Source organism: Narcine bancroftii, chromosome 3 (assembly GCF_036971445.1).
Source record: "Narcine bancroftii isolate sNarBan1 chromosome 3, sNarBan1.hap1, whole genome shotgun sequence".
NCBI classification, from domain to species: Eukaryota; Metazoa; Chordata; class Chondrichthyes; order Torpediniformes; family Narcinidae; genus Narcine; species Narcine bancroftii.
Genome location: NC_091471.1, coordinates 338,471,258 through 338,489,280, shown reverse-complemented (window position 1 = coordinate 338,489,280; position 18,023 = coordinate 338,471,258). Strand labels below are relative to the sequence as shown.

The 18,023-nt window shown below is 41.3% G+C and overlaps 1 protein-coding gene and 1 non-coding gene across 2 annotated transcripts in view; both read left to right on the top strand.

Annotated features, from left to right (window-relative positions):
• The window catches only part of gsg1l2b (gsg1-like 2b), a 92,706-nt gene extending 76,495 nt beyond the window's left edge, over positions 1-16,211 (top strand). The window contains exons 4-5 of the mRNA XM_069929472.1: positions 6,919-7,030; positions 10,019-16,211. Of these exons, the coding sequence (XP_069785573.1) occupies positions 6,919-7,030; positions 10,019-10,322 (416 nt within the window). The 3' untranslated portion in view covers positions 10,323-16,211. The remainder of the gene's footprint in view (positions 1-6,918; positions 7,031-10,018) is intronic.
• Positions 3,255-3,416, top strand: LOC138759645 (U1 spliceosomal RNA). The gene has a single exon (XR_011355002.1). It is a non-coding gene; the product is annotated as a U1 spliceosomal RNA (small nuclear RNA).
• Positions 16,212-18,023: the final 1,812 nt, after the last annotated feature.

The window sequence follows — 18,023 nt, the reverse complement described above, 5'->3', positions numbered from 1 at the left end:
CTCCAACTATGCATGAAAATGTGTGTATATATCTGTGTATGTGTGAGATAGCCAAACCATGACAGCTTAGGCACAATTCTGGAAAGTTAATTCAAAGTTTAGAAATCCTCTGTTGAAACTCAGACTTTTAAACTGATGCACAGAAGTAGTCACAAAGGAGATAAGAGAGAGACTGTGTGATCAGACTGCTGAAAACTTGCAAATCCTTGTTGAGTTGCTTCCAGAGAAATGTCTTTTCATACAAAAGGTTGTCACAACTTCCCTCTTCCTTGTGTCGCGGAAACTAAATGTGTGACTTCCACGATGCTTCCAAAACCCAGGCCCAGGTCAAAAGAAATGACCATCAAAATGGTCACGATCCAAAGGCAGGAATAATCCCAGACATGGGTCAATCAAAATGGCCATTACAATGGTCATGGTGATTTTTCCCCTGACAAGGAGAATCAGCAAAATTGTTCATCTCACACACAGTCACTCCATATTTCTGTTGCAGATCTCTACTTGCTAATTAATTAATCAATTCTGCTTCTTCAAATCTCCCAATCACATGACTTTCAATCACATGCCTCACTCGCAATGTTTTTTTCATCAAATGGCTGTCTGATCAATAATGAACCCTGTATAAACAACCATTGTTCTTTTGTTCTGCCAGAGTATCAACTTTGGGTAATTTTGTTTTAACTGTGCCACTGCTCTCTGTGAGCTGTGAATGGCTTGCAGCATGTTTTAACTCTTAAAGTGTGGTTACTAACTGAAATGCGAGCTTGTAATACAAGGGCAGGGTGAACAGGGAAGGGAAAAGCAGTGAGAATGTGGGCTGAAAAGCTCGGAAGGTAATCATCCTTTATGCAGTAGGGACACAAAGAAATGGAAAAGAGACAATTAGAATAGAAGAAAAAGGGGCACAAAAAGGGAATTGGTTGCAAAACATTCACTTTATAGTTGTTAAGATAATAAAAGATATGCAATGACTCTACGCCAAGCCGAGAGTCATTTTGCTGCTGTGTTAACTGATGGACTACAGTGAGGCACAAAGAGAATCAGATGAAAACGCACAACTCTGTGCAGCCATGAGAGACTGGGATTTTCTGTTTGAGAAAGAACTTTCATTCACACACCAGTAAATCAGAACTGTTTGGAAACGCTCAGCAAGTCAAGCAGTGCCAATGAGGAGTGAGAAAGAGCACAAATCATGCCAACTGGTGTTTATTTATTTTAATTTAGAGATACAGCACAGTAATACCCCTTCCAGTCCACAGGCCTGTACCGCACAGCTACGCCAATTAACCTAACAACCATATGTGTTTTATGGAGGGTGGATAAAAACCGGAACCTCCAGAGGAAACCCACACAGGTCACATGCAGAACGTGTAAACTCCTTACAGTCAGCGCCGGATTCAGACCCAGGTCACTAGCATTGTAATAATGTTGCGCTAACCACTTCGCAGCACCAATGGTTCTGAAGCTGATGGTTCCCTTTGTCCCGGGCTTCTACCTAAAGCATCTGATCAAGGGTCCAACTACATTCCCATTATCTGAAACCTATTTTCATTCACAAACATAGAGTTATTTATTGAGGCACTTATCAAAGTAAGAAAGCCTTACCTTCTGACCATTTGGACATCCATCGGCCGGGATGTAGACACCTGATGCAAATTCCTAACTAACTTCTTTGGAAAAGGACAATTTGCTGCAAGATTCAGGTAAACTAATCCAGAGATGAAACTCAGCCATTCTCATTATGAACCCCAATTGACAGACCATAAGCATAAATCCATATTAACACTAGGTGTTCTTTAATGAACTTTAATCAGATGGCTGCATTAGTCTGAGGAGACTGCACATGGATCCACCAATAAATCCCAGATACCATAAAACAATAGCATCGTGAAAAAAGCACGTCAGCACCTCTACTTCTTCAGGAATTTGCGGAAGTTTGGCATGACATCGGAAACCCTGGCAAATTTCTGCAGATGTTTGGTGAAATGTGTGCTGACCAGCTCCATTACGGTCTGGAATGGGGACATTAATATGCCTGAATGTAAAGGCCTGCAAAAGGTAGTGGACACAGCCCAGGACACCAGAGGTAAAACCCTCCCCACCTTTGAGAACATTTACAAAGAACGCTGCCGTTAAACACCAGCAGCGATCATCAAGGATCCACATGCTCTGCTCTCGCTGGTACCATAAGGAAAGAGGTGTAGGTGCTACAAGACTCGCACCACCAGGTTCAGGAAAAGCTGCTATCCCTCCACCATCAGACTCCTCAATGACAAACTCAATCAGGGACTCATTTAAGGACTCTTGCTTTTGCACTTCATTGATATTTTTTTTCTCTCATTAGTGCACAGTTTGTTTACATCTCTTTACATGTTTACATGTGTATGTGAGTACATTTTTGTTTGCACTGCCAGTAAGTGGCAATTTTGCCTCGCCTGCATGAAAAAAAGAATTTCAGGGTTGCATGTGATGTCATTCATGCACTCTGACAATAAATCTGAAATCTGAAACATGAGGCAATAGTCTTAACCTTTGGAGATCAAATACAGTAATGGAAACTGTGCTCAGTAAGAATGAAGTATGCTCTTATAGAACTTTTCATCTATTCCCCGTGACTTCATTCTATCAATACAGTGCTCTTGACATATGTGGAAAAGCGGAGAATAGCAGCAATTAATTTGCAGGCAGCAGGGAATTACAAATCTGGTGTGAAAAGACTAAATCGTTTTCAGTGATGTGCATTGAAGGCTAAAAAGTGGAGACAACATTGAGAGGAGCTGCTCTGCTTATGGGGTTGTACAGCCCAGAAGCAGACCCTGCAGTCCAACTTGTCCATGGTGATCAAGGTGTCTTCCTTTCTTTGCCCCATCTGCCTGCCAACATTGCTCTGACCCTTTCCTATTCACTAACCTGTCCAAATGTTTTATCAATATTGTCATCGTATTCACCTCTACCACTTCCTCCAGCAGGCTTGCTCTGTACGCTGTGTGGAAAAGGCGCAACTCAAATCTACTTTAAATCTTCCTCCTCTTGCCGTAAACCCACGCGCTCCAATTTTAGATTCCCCTACCCTGGGGAGAGAGAACAAAATACAACTAAAGACAGCACAGTTGGCGTAGCCTTTACAACACCAGCGATCTGGACCTGACCTGGGTTCAAATCCCGTGCTGTCTGTAAGGAGTTTGTACGTTCTCCCTGTGTCTGCGTGGGTTTTCTCCGGGGCTCCAGTTCATCCTTCAAAAACGTACCAGGGTATGCTTACCTGGCAGGGAGAATAGGTGGTCAGGATGGCTGATCTCCCGGGATGAGGCTATCCCATTGCACTTTGGGTGCTTTGACGGCTGCGATGTCCTTAAATGGAGAACACTCGACTGCAAAAATTGTGGTGGGGGCGACTGCGTTTGCACTCTCCCCTTAAAAAAAATAGGTTAATGGGGTGTAAAATTGGCGGCATGGATTCGATGGGCCGAATTGGCTCTATGTCTAATTTAACATTTTTGTGTGTGATATTGCACAAAATTTCCTTTAGTCTTCCATAAGGCAGACGAAGATTTACTATCAACAGAATTTGCCCAGTTAGAGTGATTAAGGTGTCAGAGAAAGTGAGCCTCTCCCCACCCCACCCCCCACCAGAGTCGCTGAATGTCCATGGATTCACCTCCAGCACTCTCGCAACTTCTGTAGCCACATGGACTTCAGTTCAAGCCATTAGTGACCCGAGCTCCAGTTGCAAACCTCTGACAAGATCAGGAAGCCTCTAGAACTCTTGGCACCTCTTGTACCCCGGTTCCGATACCTGGTACCCCTTCAGCCTGTCTGGAGCCAGTTTCCAGAAGCCCAGAGCCTGTGGTGAGTCCATTGCCTTGACTCACCAACAGACCACTTTCAGGCTCAAAGCCCCTTGCTGTTCCGCTGCCCTGGTCATCACCTCTGCTTCTCCTTCGCAAATGGGAGTGGGGGGTTCCCACTGGTGCCCTGCACCAGTCCTCCACTTCCCTGGAATCTGCAACCCCTCGTGGCCGCTGCCGATCAGAAGTGCCACCATCTTGGGCACAGACCATGTGGTCACAGGATTTTAAGATAAACCAGCGATGGCCCCTTCAGCAGGCTGTTTTAAGCCTGCACAAACCCGCTGGTAGTGAGACTGGGCGGTTGAACCCTGTGCGGAGGGCTGTGTCTCTATTACCTGCTCTGCCATACAGCAGCTCCGTCCATTGTATCCCCTTGGCCAGAGGCCCCCAAGAACCTTTGGAAATTTTTATTTCTTTACAGTCTTTGAGCACATCTTTTAACTCTTTAATCTATTTGGTAATCTCATGATATTGCTTCGACTAGAACGTCTGCTTTAGCAATCTGGTATCAAGCATACAAGCAATGCACCTGACCAATAAAGCCAACTAAGTATACTAAGACCTCAGTGTTGGGCTTGGGCTTGGAGAGGACTCTGATTTTGGTTCACTTATCCATCTAGGATTTAGATTTCCAGCATCTGATTTTTTTTAAATTTACATATGCAAATTAAGTAAAAATACTGTAGATATGAAGCCAACAGAGAAGTTAATGATCTGGACAAACTGCTTTTCAAAGGTGAAAAGTATAAAAAGAATTCCAATCATTTTAATAGATCATAACACAGAAGGAAAAGCTTAAAGCAGTGGTTCTCAACCTTTTTCTTTCCACTCACCTACCAACTTAAGCAATCTTGAGCACCTATGGCATAGGGATTGCTAAAGCTGGTAGGTGAGTGGAAAGAAAAAGGTTGAGAACCACTGCTTTAATCAAACTAACTGTCTGCAGCCTTGGTGAGATATTTTATCTTATTTTATCTCAAGGGGAGCTGTCAGTTGCTTGCCTGCACCATCATAAAAATCTGCTGTTGGCGTCCAAGTGCACACTATTGTTCCCTGTAGACTTGATTACTCCACCACACTTACAGCCAGTATCCCTCGTTCAATCTGCCACAAGCATGAAGCTCCTCACATTGTCCTCGCTGTCTCTCCCCTTGCACCGACCCCAGTTCATCCCATCACCCTTGTGCCTGTGGAACTGCATGGATGGCGGGTTAAACACTGCCTCAATTTTAAAATACCATTTTCAAATTCTGGTAAACAGATTCAGGAATAGGCCATTCTGTCCTTCATGCCTGCACTTCCATTGAAGAAGATCAGGGCTCCGCCACCTCTCTGTGCAAACCTGAAACCCCTCAATTTTCCCATCAATTTCTGTTTTGAATTGGCTCGGGTCAAACCTCTGCCACAATTTTGTGGGGAGAATTCCAAAGACTGACCGGACTTCGGAGCAAGAAGAGCGATTGATATGTCAATCCAAGGAGGTTCTGGATATTCTCTTGTGTTCTGTGCAATAGTTTGCTCCGTGGATTTATTTATTTATTTAAAAAGTGTACCTGTTTCCTTGTCCCTATGGCTCCCAGCGATATGCTGCATCTCAGTACTGGCCCTAAGATTATGTTGGAACTGAAGCCGGAACAATTCATTGTCACCCTAAATTGCAGACAGGAACTGATTCCAGCCATTGATCAAAATTAACGCAGTGTCTAGGCTAACACTGAGACGCATTCCGAGGATTTGGCAAGGTTACAACTGGCCAGTTACTTGGAGGTTACTCAAAGCAGTTCCAGAAAAGTCAGACAACTGTGTGATTTGAATCCGAGCATCTATCAGCGACAACTCTCAGAGGTCACACAGAGAATTGCATCCAGGTATTAAGCTGGCAAGATGGACTGAATCCAAGAATCTGCCAACACTAACAGTGGGAGATCATACACACGGATTGAACTCATACTGCCATCTAATGCTGGGAGACTACAAATGATCCAACTACTGACAGTACTCACCGGGAGACATATTTTAAAAATAACTGGATGTATATCTAATAAACTGAAAATGATACTTCGAACCTATCAGGGCTAGAAATTGAAAGAAGACAGAAGTGCTCATTGATCACCTTTTCCTCTGAATGCGGAGATTTTCCAGCACTAAGTTCAAAGTTCAACTGTATTGTCAGAGTTCATACATAACATCATATACAACCCTGAGATTCTATTTCTTGCGGGCCAGGCAGAATTTCTAACTTCCAACTCCAATCAAGAAGAAAGTAATGTAAACAACTGACAGTGCAATAAACAAATTTAAGAAAATAAATATTTAATAATTAATAATGGGCAAAGTAAGAGTCCTTAAATGTGTCCCTGATTGAGTTTGTTGTTGAGGAGTCTGATGGTGGAGGGATAGCAGCTGCTCCTGAGGCTGGTGGTGCAAGTCTTGTGGCACCGATACCTCTTTCCTGATGGCTGCATTGAGAACTGAGCAAGTCTTGGGTGGTGTGGATCCTTGATAATTGCTGCTGCTCTCCAATGGCAGTGTTCCATGTAGATTTTCTCGATGGTTGGGTAGAGTTTTGCCTGTGACATACTGGGCTCTGTCTAGAATCTTTTACAGGGCTTTACGCCCAGGGATATTGGTGTCCCCATACCAGGCCATGATGCAGCTGGTCCCCACACCTTCTACTACCCATCTGTAGAAATTTGCCAAGGTTTCCATTCACATACCAAGCCTCCACAACCTCCTGAGGAAGTAGAGGCACTGACATGCTTCCTTCACAATGACATTGGTATGATGAGTCCAGGAAAGGACCTCCAAGTTAGTGACTCCCAGGATTTTAAATTGACTCACCCTCTCCAGCTCTGATTCCCCCCAATGATTACTTTGAAAACCTTTTGGTTTCTCTTCCTGAAGTTCCCAATTAGCTCATTGGTCTTGGTGACATTGACTACGAGGTTGATAGTACACCATTCAGCCAGGTTATTACATATTGTACTTGACCCCAGCAACTTCACTCACTCCTTCCCAGTTTGAATCTTTGCTTACTTCCCAATGTCTTTGTGACTTGGTGTTGCAGGTCTCCTGGGAATGGTAGCGCACATGATGTATACGACTGTGTTTCAGATGACTGTCAACCTCGGCCCTGAAGACTGGAGGCCACAGACCTGGGATTATGGGTGGTCATACTGGTAAGTGGCATTGTGCAAGTTGGTAAAAGGTGGCACTTCACATCCAATTATTGTGCAATTAGAATGTAGCTGTTCTGTGAAGGAGATTGAGCATCAGAATAACCATCTACATCCTTTTCTTCAGCTCTCCCTTTAATCTCTCTCTGCAACAAGTGCTCCTTCTGGTACTGTTGCACTTTCTAACCATTCACTTGTGACCTGAACATTAAACCTGTTTAATTCCAATTTTACTCCATTTATAAATTATACTGGGGTTTCTTTCCAATCGTATAGAGCAAATATTTGGGAAATAATAAATGCTGCTTAGGGAGTGTGTATATTTAAATGTCATGAATTCAAGCCCACCAACCTGTAGCCCCATCCCAACTGACTCATCCAGGACACAACCCCATGATTTCAATATTTCTGGGGAGGGATACTAAATTCCTGGTGCCTGTTGTGTCAGTAATTAATGAGCTTGGAATGGTGTAGATTTCATTCCAAATCCAGTTAACAATGACCTGCTGCCTCACTCTGCTGTTCAACCTATGACCTAGAGGCTAAACTGGCTGTGAGTTCAGTCAATAATTGAGCTGAATCTAACTGCCTCTCTCTACTTGAGATTGCTCCAGTTATACTCTTAAAGCTGGCTTCCATTGATCTTTGCAAGAGTTGTTTTCATTGATCAATTCCATTCCCTTCAAATTAAAGCATAAACTCAGGGAGGTCACCTAACAAGATTTAACTCATGCCAGCTCTGTAAATGTAAGACCAAAAAAAGCCTGCTGGAATGAAGTGGTCTTTGAAAGTCGGCTTAACATAGTACTTTTATGGTGTAGGTACGGTAATGGTTTGGGGAAAACAAGAGAGGGAATTTGTAACATCCTTATCTAAAAATCTGTCTCCTGCTTTTCCTCTCCGGAGATCAGCTCAGAACATTGGCCACCGGGGAGAGGGTTAAGGTAAGGGGTTGACATTGGAGCGTAGAATTCAGGCATGAGTGCCGTGCAAAGGATTGGGGAGATGGAGACTAGTTTTCATGGAAGGAATCAGGAAAGCGTAAAGTCCATCATTTGTGCAATAAGGAAAGTATGAACAACATTAAAATTTGGGGTTTAAATCCTGAATGTGAGAATGTCAACGGATGAAGATTCAACAAAACCTATCTTTCCACTAAAAATGTTATTCACCAAGCTTCTGGGAGCATGAAATGTGTCTGAAAGGTCTGATTGTTCCAAAAAAGTACTTGAAATTCATCCAGCATGTTGTCAAGAATGAGCTGAGTTCCTTCAGCTCATTCTTGACAACATGCTGGATGAAGTTCATGATAAGCTCAGTCCTTGGCAGAGAAAGGATCATGTGGCAGGAACAGGGGACCAGTAGGTTTAATGTGTTCTCAAAGGATTGTTTACAAAATCAACAAAGTGCCTTGCTTGTACCTGTAACATAAAGAACTTTAAATGTCACACAGCAATGTAAACAGAACTAAAACTGGTTTCAAGTATGAAAGCTCCTCCAATCGGCTATGAATTTGCACTCCGTGAAATCCTTGCACATCAATGCATTGGTCCCACCAGAATTTAGCAACTCAAAGTGCATTACCTCACACTTTCCTGGATTAAGTTCTGTCTGCCACCTCTCTGCCCAATATACCAGGTGATCTATTCTATATCCCACTCCATTCTGGAAGAGATAGTTCCATAGAAAGAGGTATGATTTAAAGGGGATCTGAGGAAGAATTTCTTCTCCCAGAGGGTGGCTTGAATCTGGAACACACTGCCCATGAAGGGTAATGGGCTCTCGCATCAAACCGGACACTTTAACTCTGTTTCTCTTCCCATGGATGCATCCTGACCCCCTGAGTGTTTTTTTTTTAGCATTCTCTTCTTTTAGATTTACAACATCGGCAGCGGTTTTTAGATGAAGATTTTAATCACAAGGTATTAAAGGCTCCAGACCAACCGGATGGTAAATAGAATGAATATAGAAAGGTTTGGCATGAACATTGTGGGTTGAAGGGCCCGTTTCTGCATAACACAGGTAGAGGAAGTAGAACAGTTACAACAATTGGTGTATTTATAATGGGCATTTCTGAAGACAAAGGGGATTGAGAAAGTACGTCCGATTTATTTTGCTTTTCTTAAAGGGTTGTGGGGTGGAAATTTGTCTTCTGTCATTACTGTCACCTGGATGCTCGAGCAGCCTTATGGATCGCCCTTAGCAACATTCAGATACATTGGTTATGAGACCAAATGTGGTGTCCGGGACAGTGGATGACTTTTCACCTTCTAGAATCTAGATCACCAGTGATTGCATAATATCTCACAGCCATGCTCTTAACAACCCCTAAAATAAAAAGCTTTAAAATCTCACGCCACATTGTTTACTTGCCATATCAGAGGTATTCCCTGTGCCCTGCCACTCATCCTGCCATCTTATCTACTACTAAAAGTTACTTCTTTTCTCTCTATCCCAATTCTGATGAAAAGCCTTGAAGCTGAAACATTAACTGTTGATTCCTTCACAGATGTTGTCTGACCTGTTGCATTATCTGTTTTTGTTTCAGAGTTCCAGCATCTGCGGTTTATTTTGGTTTTGATGATCGCATAGTGGTTAAACCACTTCTCTTATATGCAGGGGCCAGGTCTGTTGATTCCTGAAGCTATGGCTGGAAAATTTAAATTCACTAGTAAATAAATTCAGGTATTATATGGCTTGTTTCAATAATGGTGACTATAAAACTAGTGAAATATTGTAATAACCCGTCTGGTTTACTAACATTGTGAAAAGAAAACTGATTCTACATGTGACCCCAGACCTACTGCTGTGGTTGACTGTTAATTTTTTAGTGAAATAGCCTTGCAGGCTTCTAACTTGGATCAGCAAGTTAAGCGCTTGCCAAAGATGTTGACATCCACAAATAACCCAAACATCCTTGAATTCTTCAAGGGGATTTTAACCTGCATGTGAGATTTATATTTAATTTGTTCACTTTACATTTTCCCTCAGTCTAGCTTGGGGATCGTTTACGTGTTGTATGGCTGCATCAGTGACCACAATAAACACTTACACAAAGACCATCCTTGAGTTCAAGCACAAAAGGAAGAACTTGGAGCGAAGCTTAAAAATAAAGCCCAAACTCATCGAGCATGAAGTGCCAGCAGAACGAGTCTGGGACAGGTACATTAGCTCGGTACCCAGCTCCACAGAGGAGTTTCTCGACCTCTCAAGCAATGGTCGTAAGATGTCTAGTGGCTCCGTCTTTGCAGATCTGAATGACATCCTGGAGGCACAGGGTGAAGAATACTGTTAGATTCCTGGGACATCATTGATATTACTTGTGCATTCTGGGAGGTCTTCTCTCCATTGTTTCCTTTTCTCCACAAGTTTATGATGGACAGTATCACAATGGAAGGCACCGAGCTTCCCTAATCAATTGTTGTGTTTTGTTTGGTAAAGAGCTCTGTTAAACAGGGAGATGGTCACATCTTACACAATTCCTGGCCTACTGTTTACACATAGTGTAAAAGCGATTGCCGTCCCTTTTGTTTCAATGCCATATTCCATAAGCCATTAAAACTATTAAATCATGGAATCCCATTCCCCCTGATCATTGGGACCTCTGAGGCGCACACTTATCTTGTTGGAGACAGAGCTAACAAGCACTTTATGGGAAAGTGTATAAGTTAAATAGATTTATAAATGCAAATAGCATTGGAAGGTTAAACTCTAACCTTGTATAACTGGGATCCAAACAAAGCAATTAATTTAGCTGCCTGTGAATGTCCTATGCTAAAAGGAATTTGGTTATAACTTCTAAGCACAAGTTTTTGGCATTTAGCAGTGGAGCGCCTAACCATCAACAGTTATTAGCCACACACAAAAAAAGCCTTGGGTAACAAATTGATTCATAAAGACCACAGTTGATGAAGGTGTGGCTTTTAAAAAAATGCCTGTTGAGGTGTTGTGGTAAGGCAGAGAGGGATGCTGCTGTACACACCTTGAACACACATAATGCTCGTCCTGGTGATCTGAAATAATGTTTATCCTTATTGTTCATGGATTGAAAGGCTTGCAAGGAAGATGTGGACCTTTTGCAAAATTTGTTTCCAAACACATCTTGAAATGCCTCCCAAAAAATGGCTTTGTTGCATTTACCCAGAGACAGCACTTGTCTTTCTTCCTTCAGATATTCTCTGGTCTAGATTCCTGAAAAGTTAAGTCCACGTTATTCCACATCACTGAAGAGGAAAGTCAGATTATCATCTTCGACTGGATTACAGGTGTAGATTGAATGTTTTTGGCACAGATAATTTGGTCAATGTCTGCAATAGACTTGCCTTTATTTGATCCCCATGATGGTGGAACTGTAATATATTTCCACTTCTTTTTTATGTATCTGTAATTTTTTTTTTAAAAAGATACAAAATTCCTGTCGCAGATAATGAAAATCCTCAGAGAGAAAGTCAAGCAGAAAATGAAAGCAAAATCCCATCAGGACGATGGAACAATTGAGACCCAAGAACATGGGGAGAAACTTCGAACCGGTCTGATGTGACTGATCTGGCTATAAACGTCACAGCTCACCTCTCAGTCCTTAATTGCCATTGGCTACTCTGCTCTCTTTCCCTAATACTGATGATGGCAGTGGTACATCTACAGCCTATTCTTTTCATTCTTACTTTATCTTCTTCTTCTTTTCTTTGGCTCGGCTTCGCGGACGAAGATTTATGGAGGGGGTAAAAAGTCCACGTCAGCTGCAGGCTCGTTTGTGGCTGACAAGTCCGATGCGGGACAGGCAGACACGATAGCAGCGGTTGCAGGGGAAAATTGGTGGGTTGGGGTTGGGTTACGGTGCATTACTTAATGCACTTTCTCTGTTCATTTACAGCATTGTCGATTCATATTGTTTCTGAGCACTCAAATGTCGCTGAAATCAACTTGTAATATAAGCTTAGCAACAATTTCAGACCTGAAAGTCCATCACTCATGGGAACCAAAGTATTACTGGGAATTTCCACATAGTATCTCTGTCTTATGTAAAATATGCCAAGGATGAGAGCTCTCTCTGCACACTGCGCCTAAAATTGAGCTTTTTATCAGATGTATTATTGGAAAAGCAGATTACTCTCAACTCTATCTGGAATGTGTCTGGATTCATATGTTCTTTGAATCTTTTTATAAGATTTTAATATCTGATATAGCTAAAGATCATGAAAAAGAGGAATAAATATCAGGATCCTTCAATAATCATTGATTTGAACTGTTGTGCTGTCATAGTGTACAAATAGTGCTGAGATAGTGTACAAATCTTTGATTTGTGTACTATTCAGACAAGTTAACACATAGAGCAATTAGTGTGAAAATAACAAATGAAGAACAGCGAGGGGATTTTGCTACAACAAGCCATATAGTCCAGGGTTGATAGAAAATAACAGTTAAAAAAAATGCAAAGGCATCATCTTTTTTCCCCAGTGAGAGGTCCATTTAAGAGTCTGATAACAGCAGGAAACAATCCTTGAATCTGGAGGTTTATGTTTTCAACCTGGAGTTGCTTATTTTATCAACCAAGAAGTATTTATTTAATTATTGTGATATACCAAAATCAACCAAGGCCCTTCACCAAGAGGAATTAGATATTAGGATCAAAGAGGTAGCTTTGAAAAGTTGAACAAGAGTAGAGCGGGAAATGTTTGAAGAGGAAATGCCAGAGTTTCAGGCTTGGCAGCTGCTAATGTTGAAGGAATTAACTTTACAGGGGACAAAGGAGGGAGAGAAAGCTGAATTGGGGGAAGTCAGAATGCAGGTTAAAGAGTTTTGGATCATATCAAATTTCTGGATACAAAAAAATTGTGCAACCTGCCTTCAATACATTTTAATTATTACATGTTTGAGATGACCAAAAAATGAATGAAAGTTACAGCAGAAGAAATTTGATTCATATGTGGTGTTAGGGAAGTAGCGTGGAGATATGATCCCAGAGTTAAAGGTGGCACAAAGTTTAAAGCTGGTTAGCCCACAGGAAGTGAGCTAGAGTTAGTGGCTGAGGGATGGAGGATGTGATGAGGAGAAGAGAGAGTGGTTTTGGTCTTTGTTTATCACCTACTATTCTAACAGCTTAGAGGCAGGGTAAAGGTTAAATGATGAGGTAGTGTTGTAGGAGCAGGTGACGCCAGCATATAGAGCGAAACCAAGGCTGTGCTTGCTGCTGACGTCCTGAGATTGTAGCTGGTTTAAAAGGAAGGGGGCAAAGAACAGTTTGCAATAAAGGTAACCTTGCTATTTGAGTCCTTATCCACAAATGGATAAAATTAGAACTTGGGGAGTGCAATTTTTTAAACTTACCCGAACTCTGCTCCACTTTTGCCACCCACAAATTCATCCTCATTTTCCCTGGCTTGAATCCCTCCAATCAGATTTCTCCCAAAGTCTTCAGGACACCTCTTCATTTTAAATTTGACCAATTTGCCACCATTAACTTTATCAGCTGTCTGAGTGACCTTCTTACATTTAGCAAAGAGGAAACTGCCTCTTTCCCTTTAAGCAAATGAAGCTGATTTTTATCCTGTGTGGTAAAGAGAGTGAACTTGATTTGAAGGAAAGACAAAGGTTTGTCAACCATGGTGTACACATCTAGGATCTGAAGAGAAAGAGAAAGATTGTGTCCCAATGTCCTATCGATGATGCTGAACAGCCAATGTACCAAGTAACATCTACTTTTCCCTCTGGAAATATGTCTCCCAACACAAACTGGGAACTCCTTTGAGTCCCATTGTTTCAAGGGAGTGTGACTTACCATACAACACATCAGCTCAGTCGCACAAAATCTCTAAAACTTCTTCTTTTACAGTAGTCTTGTACATTTGATTGAGTTAACATTTTTGAGAAAGAATGGAGCAAAGAATATTTTTTGGTTGCAAATAACTGTTGTAATCTGTGAACTAATACTACTTAGTGTGTGGTGATATAATTCTGTCAATCTGCTGCTGTTTAAGGCATTTCTCCACTCCTTGTTTGAAAGAAGTAGACCACTGTGGCTTTGTTAACTTTGGGAGAAGCAGTTTCCATCTGGGCCAACATTATCATTTCCTAAAATATTTAAATTCTATTGTGATTGGATTGGAAAATCTACTGCTGAGATTTGGAAAGAGGAGCTTTCTGTTGAATTCAACCGCTCTCCCTTCACAAGGGAACTTCTTCCGGTGTGTGTAGGACCAGCTCACACCTTATTTTTCTTTCTGGGCCTCACTGATAATATTTTCTACTTTGGTCACTCCATGTCTTTGTCTGAATCTCTGGAAGGTTCTTGGACACCCATGTCTTACCTGGAAGATTTTTATGTCCCTATTTGGCAAAATATTTTTTTTTCTGAGCTGTGCACAATGTGGACTTTGGAATTTGTATCAGTCCTATTGTAGATTCTCATTGATATGCAATATGGTGGAAATATTTATGTAACACCTTGATTTTGCAATTGGTTTCTTGCAATCCAGGCAAGTAGCATTGTATACACGCTGACAGACATGCAGTATGATTTTCATTAGGCTTTATATAATGTTTTGTGGAGAAGCACATACAGTTGGAAATGCTACTGGGTTAAACATATTAAGACTGCAAGAATCCAGATTGTACCTTTATGGTAAATCATCGGAAATACATCAGATCACCGTGTGCAACATCAGATAAAGGTAATATTTCTTTTGGTGTAGAATCCTTTGATTTTGTTCTATTCAATTGCACCCATTATCATTTTGCATTTACAGTCCGAGTCCATCATCCTAGTTTACATCAGTAGTAATCGTCGCTTTATAATGCATTTAAAGAGCAGTAGTCTTCAGTGGTCTTCCCAATATCTTAGAATGTGAGTGTAAATTGCACTATTCTATTCTGGAATAGTTCAAAATTAGATTTTGCAGGAATTCAAGTACAGAGTTGCATCCTGAGTGTGAAGTGGGGAAGATGTTTTTTCTTTCAGTCATTTTGGAGTCCCTGGTTGCAGAATGTGGGTTTACACCTCCAACTGCACCATTACTAAACACTGACTTTGACTGACATCACAATGTTTGAGGAGGACTCTTCTGCTCTTGTCATTGTGCGCTAATGAGTTTGAAAAAGCAACTGTTCTTATATCCAGCGTGGCTCATTGATTGCACACTCGCCTGCCAATCGGAGGGTTCTGGGTTTCAGCATCATTCCAAGAAAGGTAGGGGACGAAAATCGAAGCTGCCACTCAGAGAGAGAGCTGCACTGTGCCTGCAGCTGAATTATTGATGTAAAGCCTGTTTTACATTATTGATGTAAAGCCTGTTTTACCTTCATAAGTGAGTGGCAATGAACAGTGGCCTTATATAAAGAAGAGCAGGAAATACTCCAAGTCATCAAGTTGACATTTCTCTCTCAACCCATCTAAAATGGGAATTTTCACAATGATTTCGGAGAACGTTGACTTACTCTGGTCCCACTTTGGTGTAGAGCAAGTACCTAATCAGCATCATTTTGGCCATCCAGATTATGTTTGATGTTACAGAAGTGCAACTCCTTTGTGCTTTCACTCAGCACTGCTAGTAAAGGTAACAAAAATATTGAAAACATTAGTCCAACCATAAAACTTGCGATGCTGAAAATTTGAAACAAAGAGCAGTGCATTTAAGAAATAGTCAGGAGGCCAGGCAGCATCTATAGAAAGAACAAGAGTTAACAATTTGGAAAAGGTGATCTGATTGAACCTGTAACCTACAGTAATCCTGGCCTCACCCTGTCGGAGATATAAGCATCCCTGCCCACACTCTCTACGTTTTGTTTTCTCTCCTTCAGAATAAAGTCTTCAAGCTGGAACATTAACCTGCTTCTCTTTCCACAGATGCTGCCTGGCCTGCTGACTCTTTCCAGCATTTACTGGTTTTATTTCGATGGTCAGTGCACCTCTTTTTCTACAACATCTAAAATAGGGAAAGATCATAGGAAACATCCCTTCCCAAATCTCACCCAACTAATTAGAACTGGACAATCAGGTCCTCTTCTCCTCCCAGTCAAACTATGGTGGCGCAGACAAGTGCATCATATAAACATTATGAACTAGGTTCTTGTGTTTAAATTTCACTCTGTATTTTGAAATTGAATAATTATTTGAATCAACAAAAAAAATTTCATGATCTTTTTTTTGGAATTTAAATGGCAATGCATATATTTATGGCTTAAATGATTATATGTACTTTCTAAATATGAAATATGGTTTATAATCTATATAAATATTACTTTTGAGCAGTACATGTCACTGTAACTACATATTGACCAAACATTCACGTGAAAAAGTTTAAATGTTTTTATGTACAACTGTATATTTTTCAGCAAACAAGCTGTTAAGTTAATAAAGCATTTTCTACAGTAACCCTTTTCTTTTCCTTCTGTTACTTATTTTATACAAATTGGTGCCTTCCTCCATCCTCAGATTCTTCCTTTGTGTTTGGAAGAGTGTCAGGTTTGGTGGTTTCACAGAGAGATGATTCTGGGCACAATCACAGGTGACTTTATTGATCAAACAGGAGACAAACCGGGAGAACGTCAAACAATAATCAATTACTATATTACTAAACAACTACATTGGACCCAGGTTGGGCTCCGATACCAGTGGCCGCCTATATTCTACACGGTCACACAGGTGTACACACTTCAGACAAGGACTTGCATACACACTCCTGCTTCCCTGTACCCACAGGAGTGCGGCTCTCTGGAAGCACTGATCTATCTCAGTACTATGGCTCAGTTTAAGTGTGTTGCACACCTTACCCACGACACTCCCAGCAATGTCCACAGTAGCAATCTGGTGTGGAGCGATGTCCGGGGCATGAACCACATGAGAGAGAGAAAGAATGTGTTATGTGTTGGTGTTATATACCATTTTGAGCTGGGTGTCTTGCCAAAGATGACCTTAAGTAATTTAAATGAGCCAATGGCAAGGTGTGCACTAATGGGCGGCTGAAATCCAGTCTTGATTGACAGGTGATGTGTCTTCCGAATAAGTTGCAGACAGAGAGGACACGTGACCACCCACAATCCACCATATCCCAGACAGGCAGGGAAGTCGCGTGCTTCTCCACAATGCACATATAACACCTTCTTGGCTCAATAATCCTGTCATACCTCAGCCATGTGGCTGTATGTGACATTAATAATTCCATCGTTACCAGTGGCTTATAAAGAGCAGAATTCCAGACACATTTAACCAAACCATTTGCCTGGAGATTGTACAGCACCCATGAGCTCATCATCTTGAAGAGTATGAAGGAATTCTGCTAAGTAATCTAGCCAAGCATTCACTACATGGAATGATTAAAATCTAGGAAGGGTGCAAGTTATAAATGAACAAGGGAGCAGCAAAGGAGTTTCTCAGCAGGAACAACTCAAGACAGGAGGTAATAACTGATTTTGGTATAATTGGATTCATTTCTACATCAGGTGAAACATAGTGAGATTCAATTACTTAGGTGAGCAATATAAAAAGATAATTTTATCCATCTCATGTATTAAAAAATCACATTCTCTGTTGCTGTGGGCAGGCAGGAGAAGTAATGAACCAGTTAACATTTAGAAAACTTGAAACCCTGGTTGTTACACAGATCATAAATGTACTCCGAAAACAAAACACAAGCTACAGATACTGAACATCTGAAACACCTCAGAAAATGTGAGAAAAATGCAAATAGTTAAGCAGATTCTTGTCCATTCCCACCAAGTTGTCTTAGCATGCATTTAACCCCTATCCCTCTATCCATGTACTTGTCTAAAAATCTTTTAAACATGGTCAGTGTAGCCACTTCCACCACTTACTCTCTGTTTGTTCCACATACCAGACTGTGTGAACAAAATGTCCCTTGTGTCTCTTTAAAATCTTTCGCTTCTCACACTCTCTTCTAGCTTTAAACTCCCCTTACCCTGAGAAAAAGACATAACTATTTGCCTTATCCATACCACTCATGATTTTACACACCTCGATAACGTTACCTCTCAGCCTCCT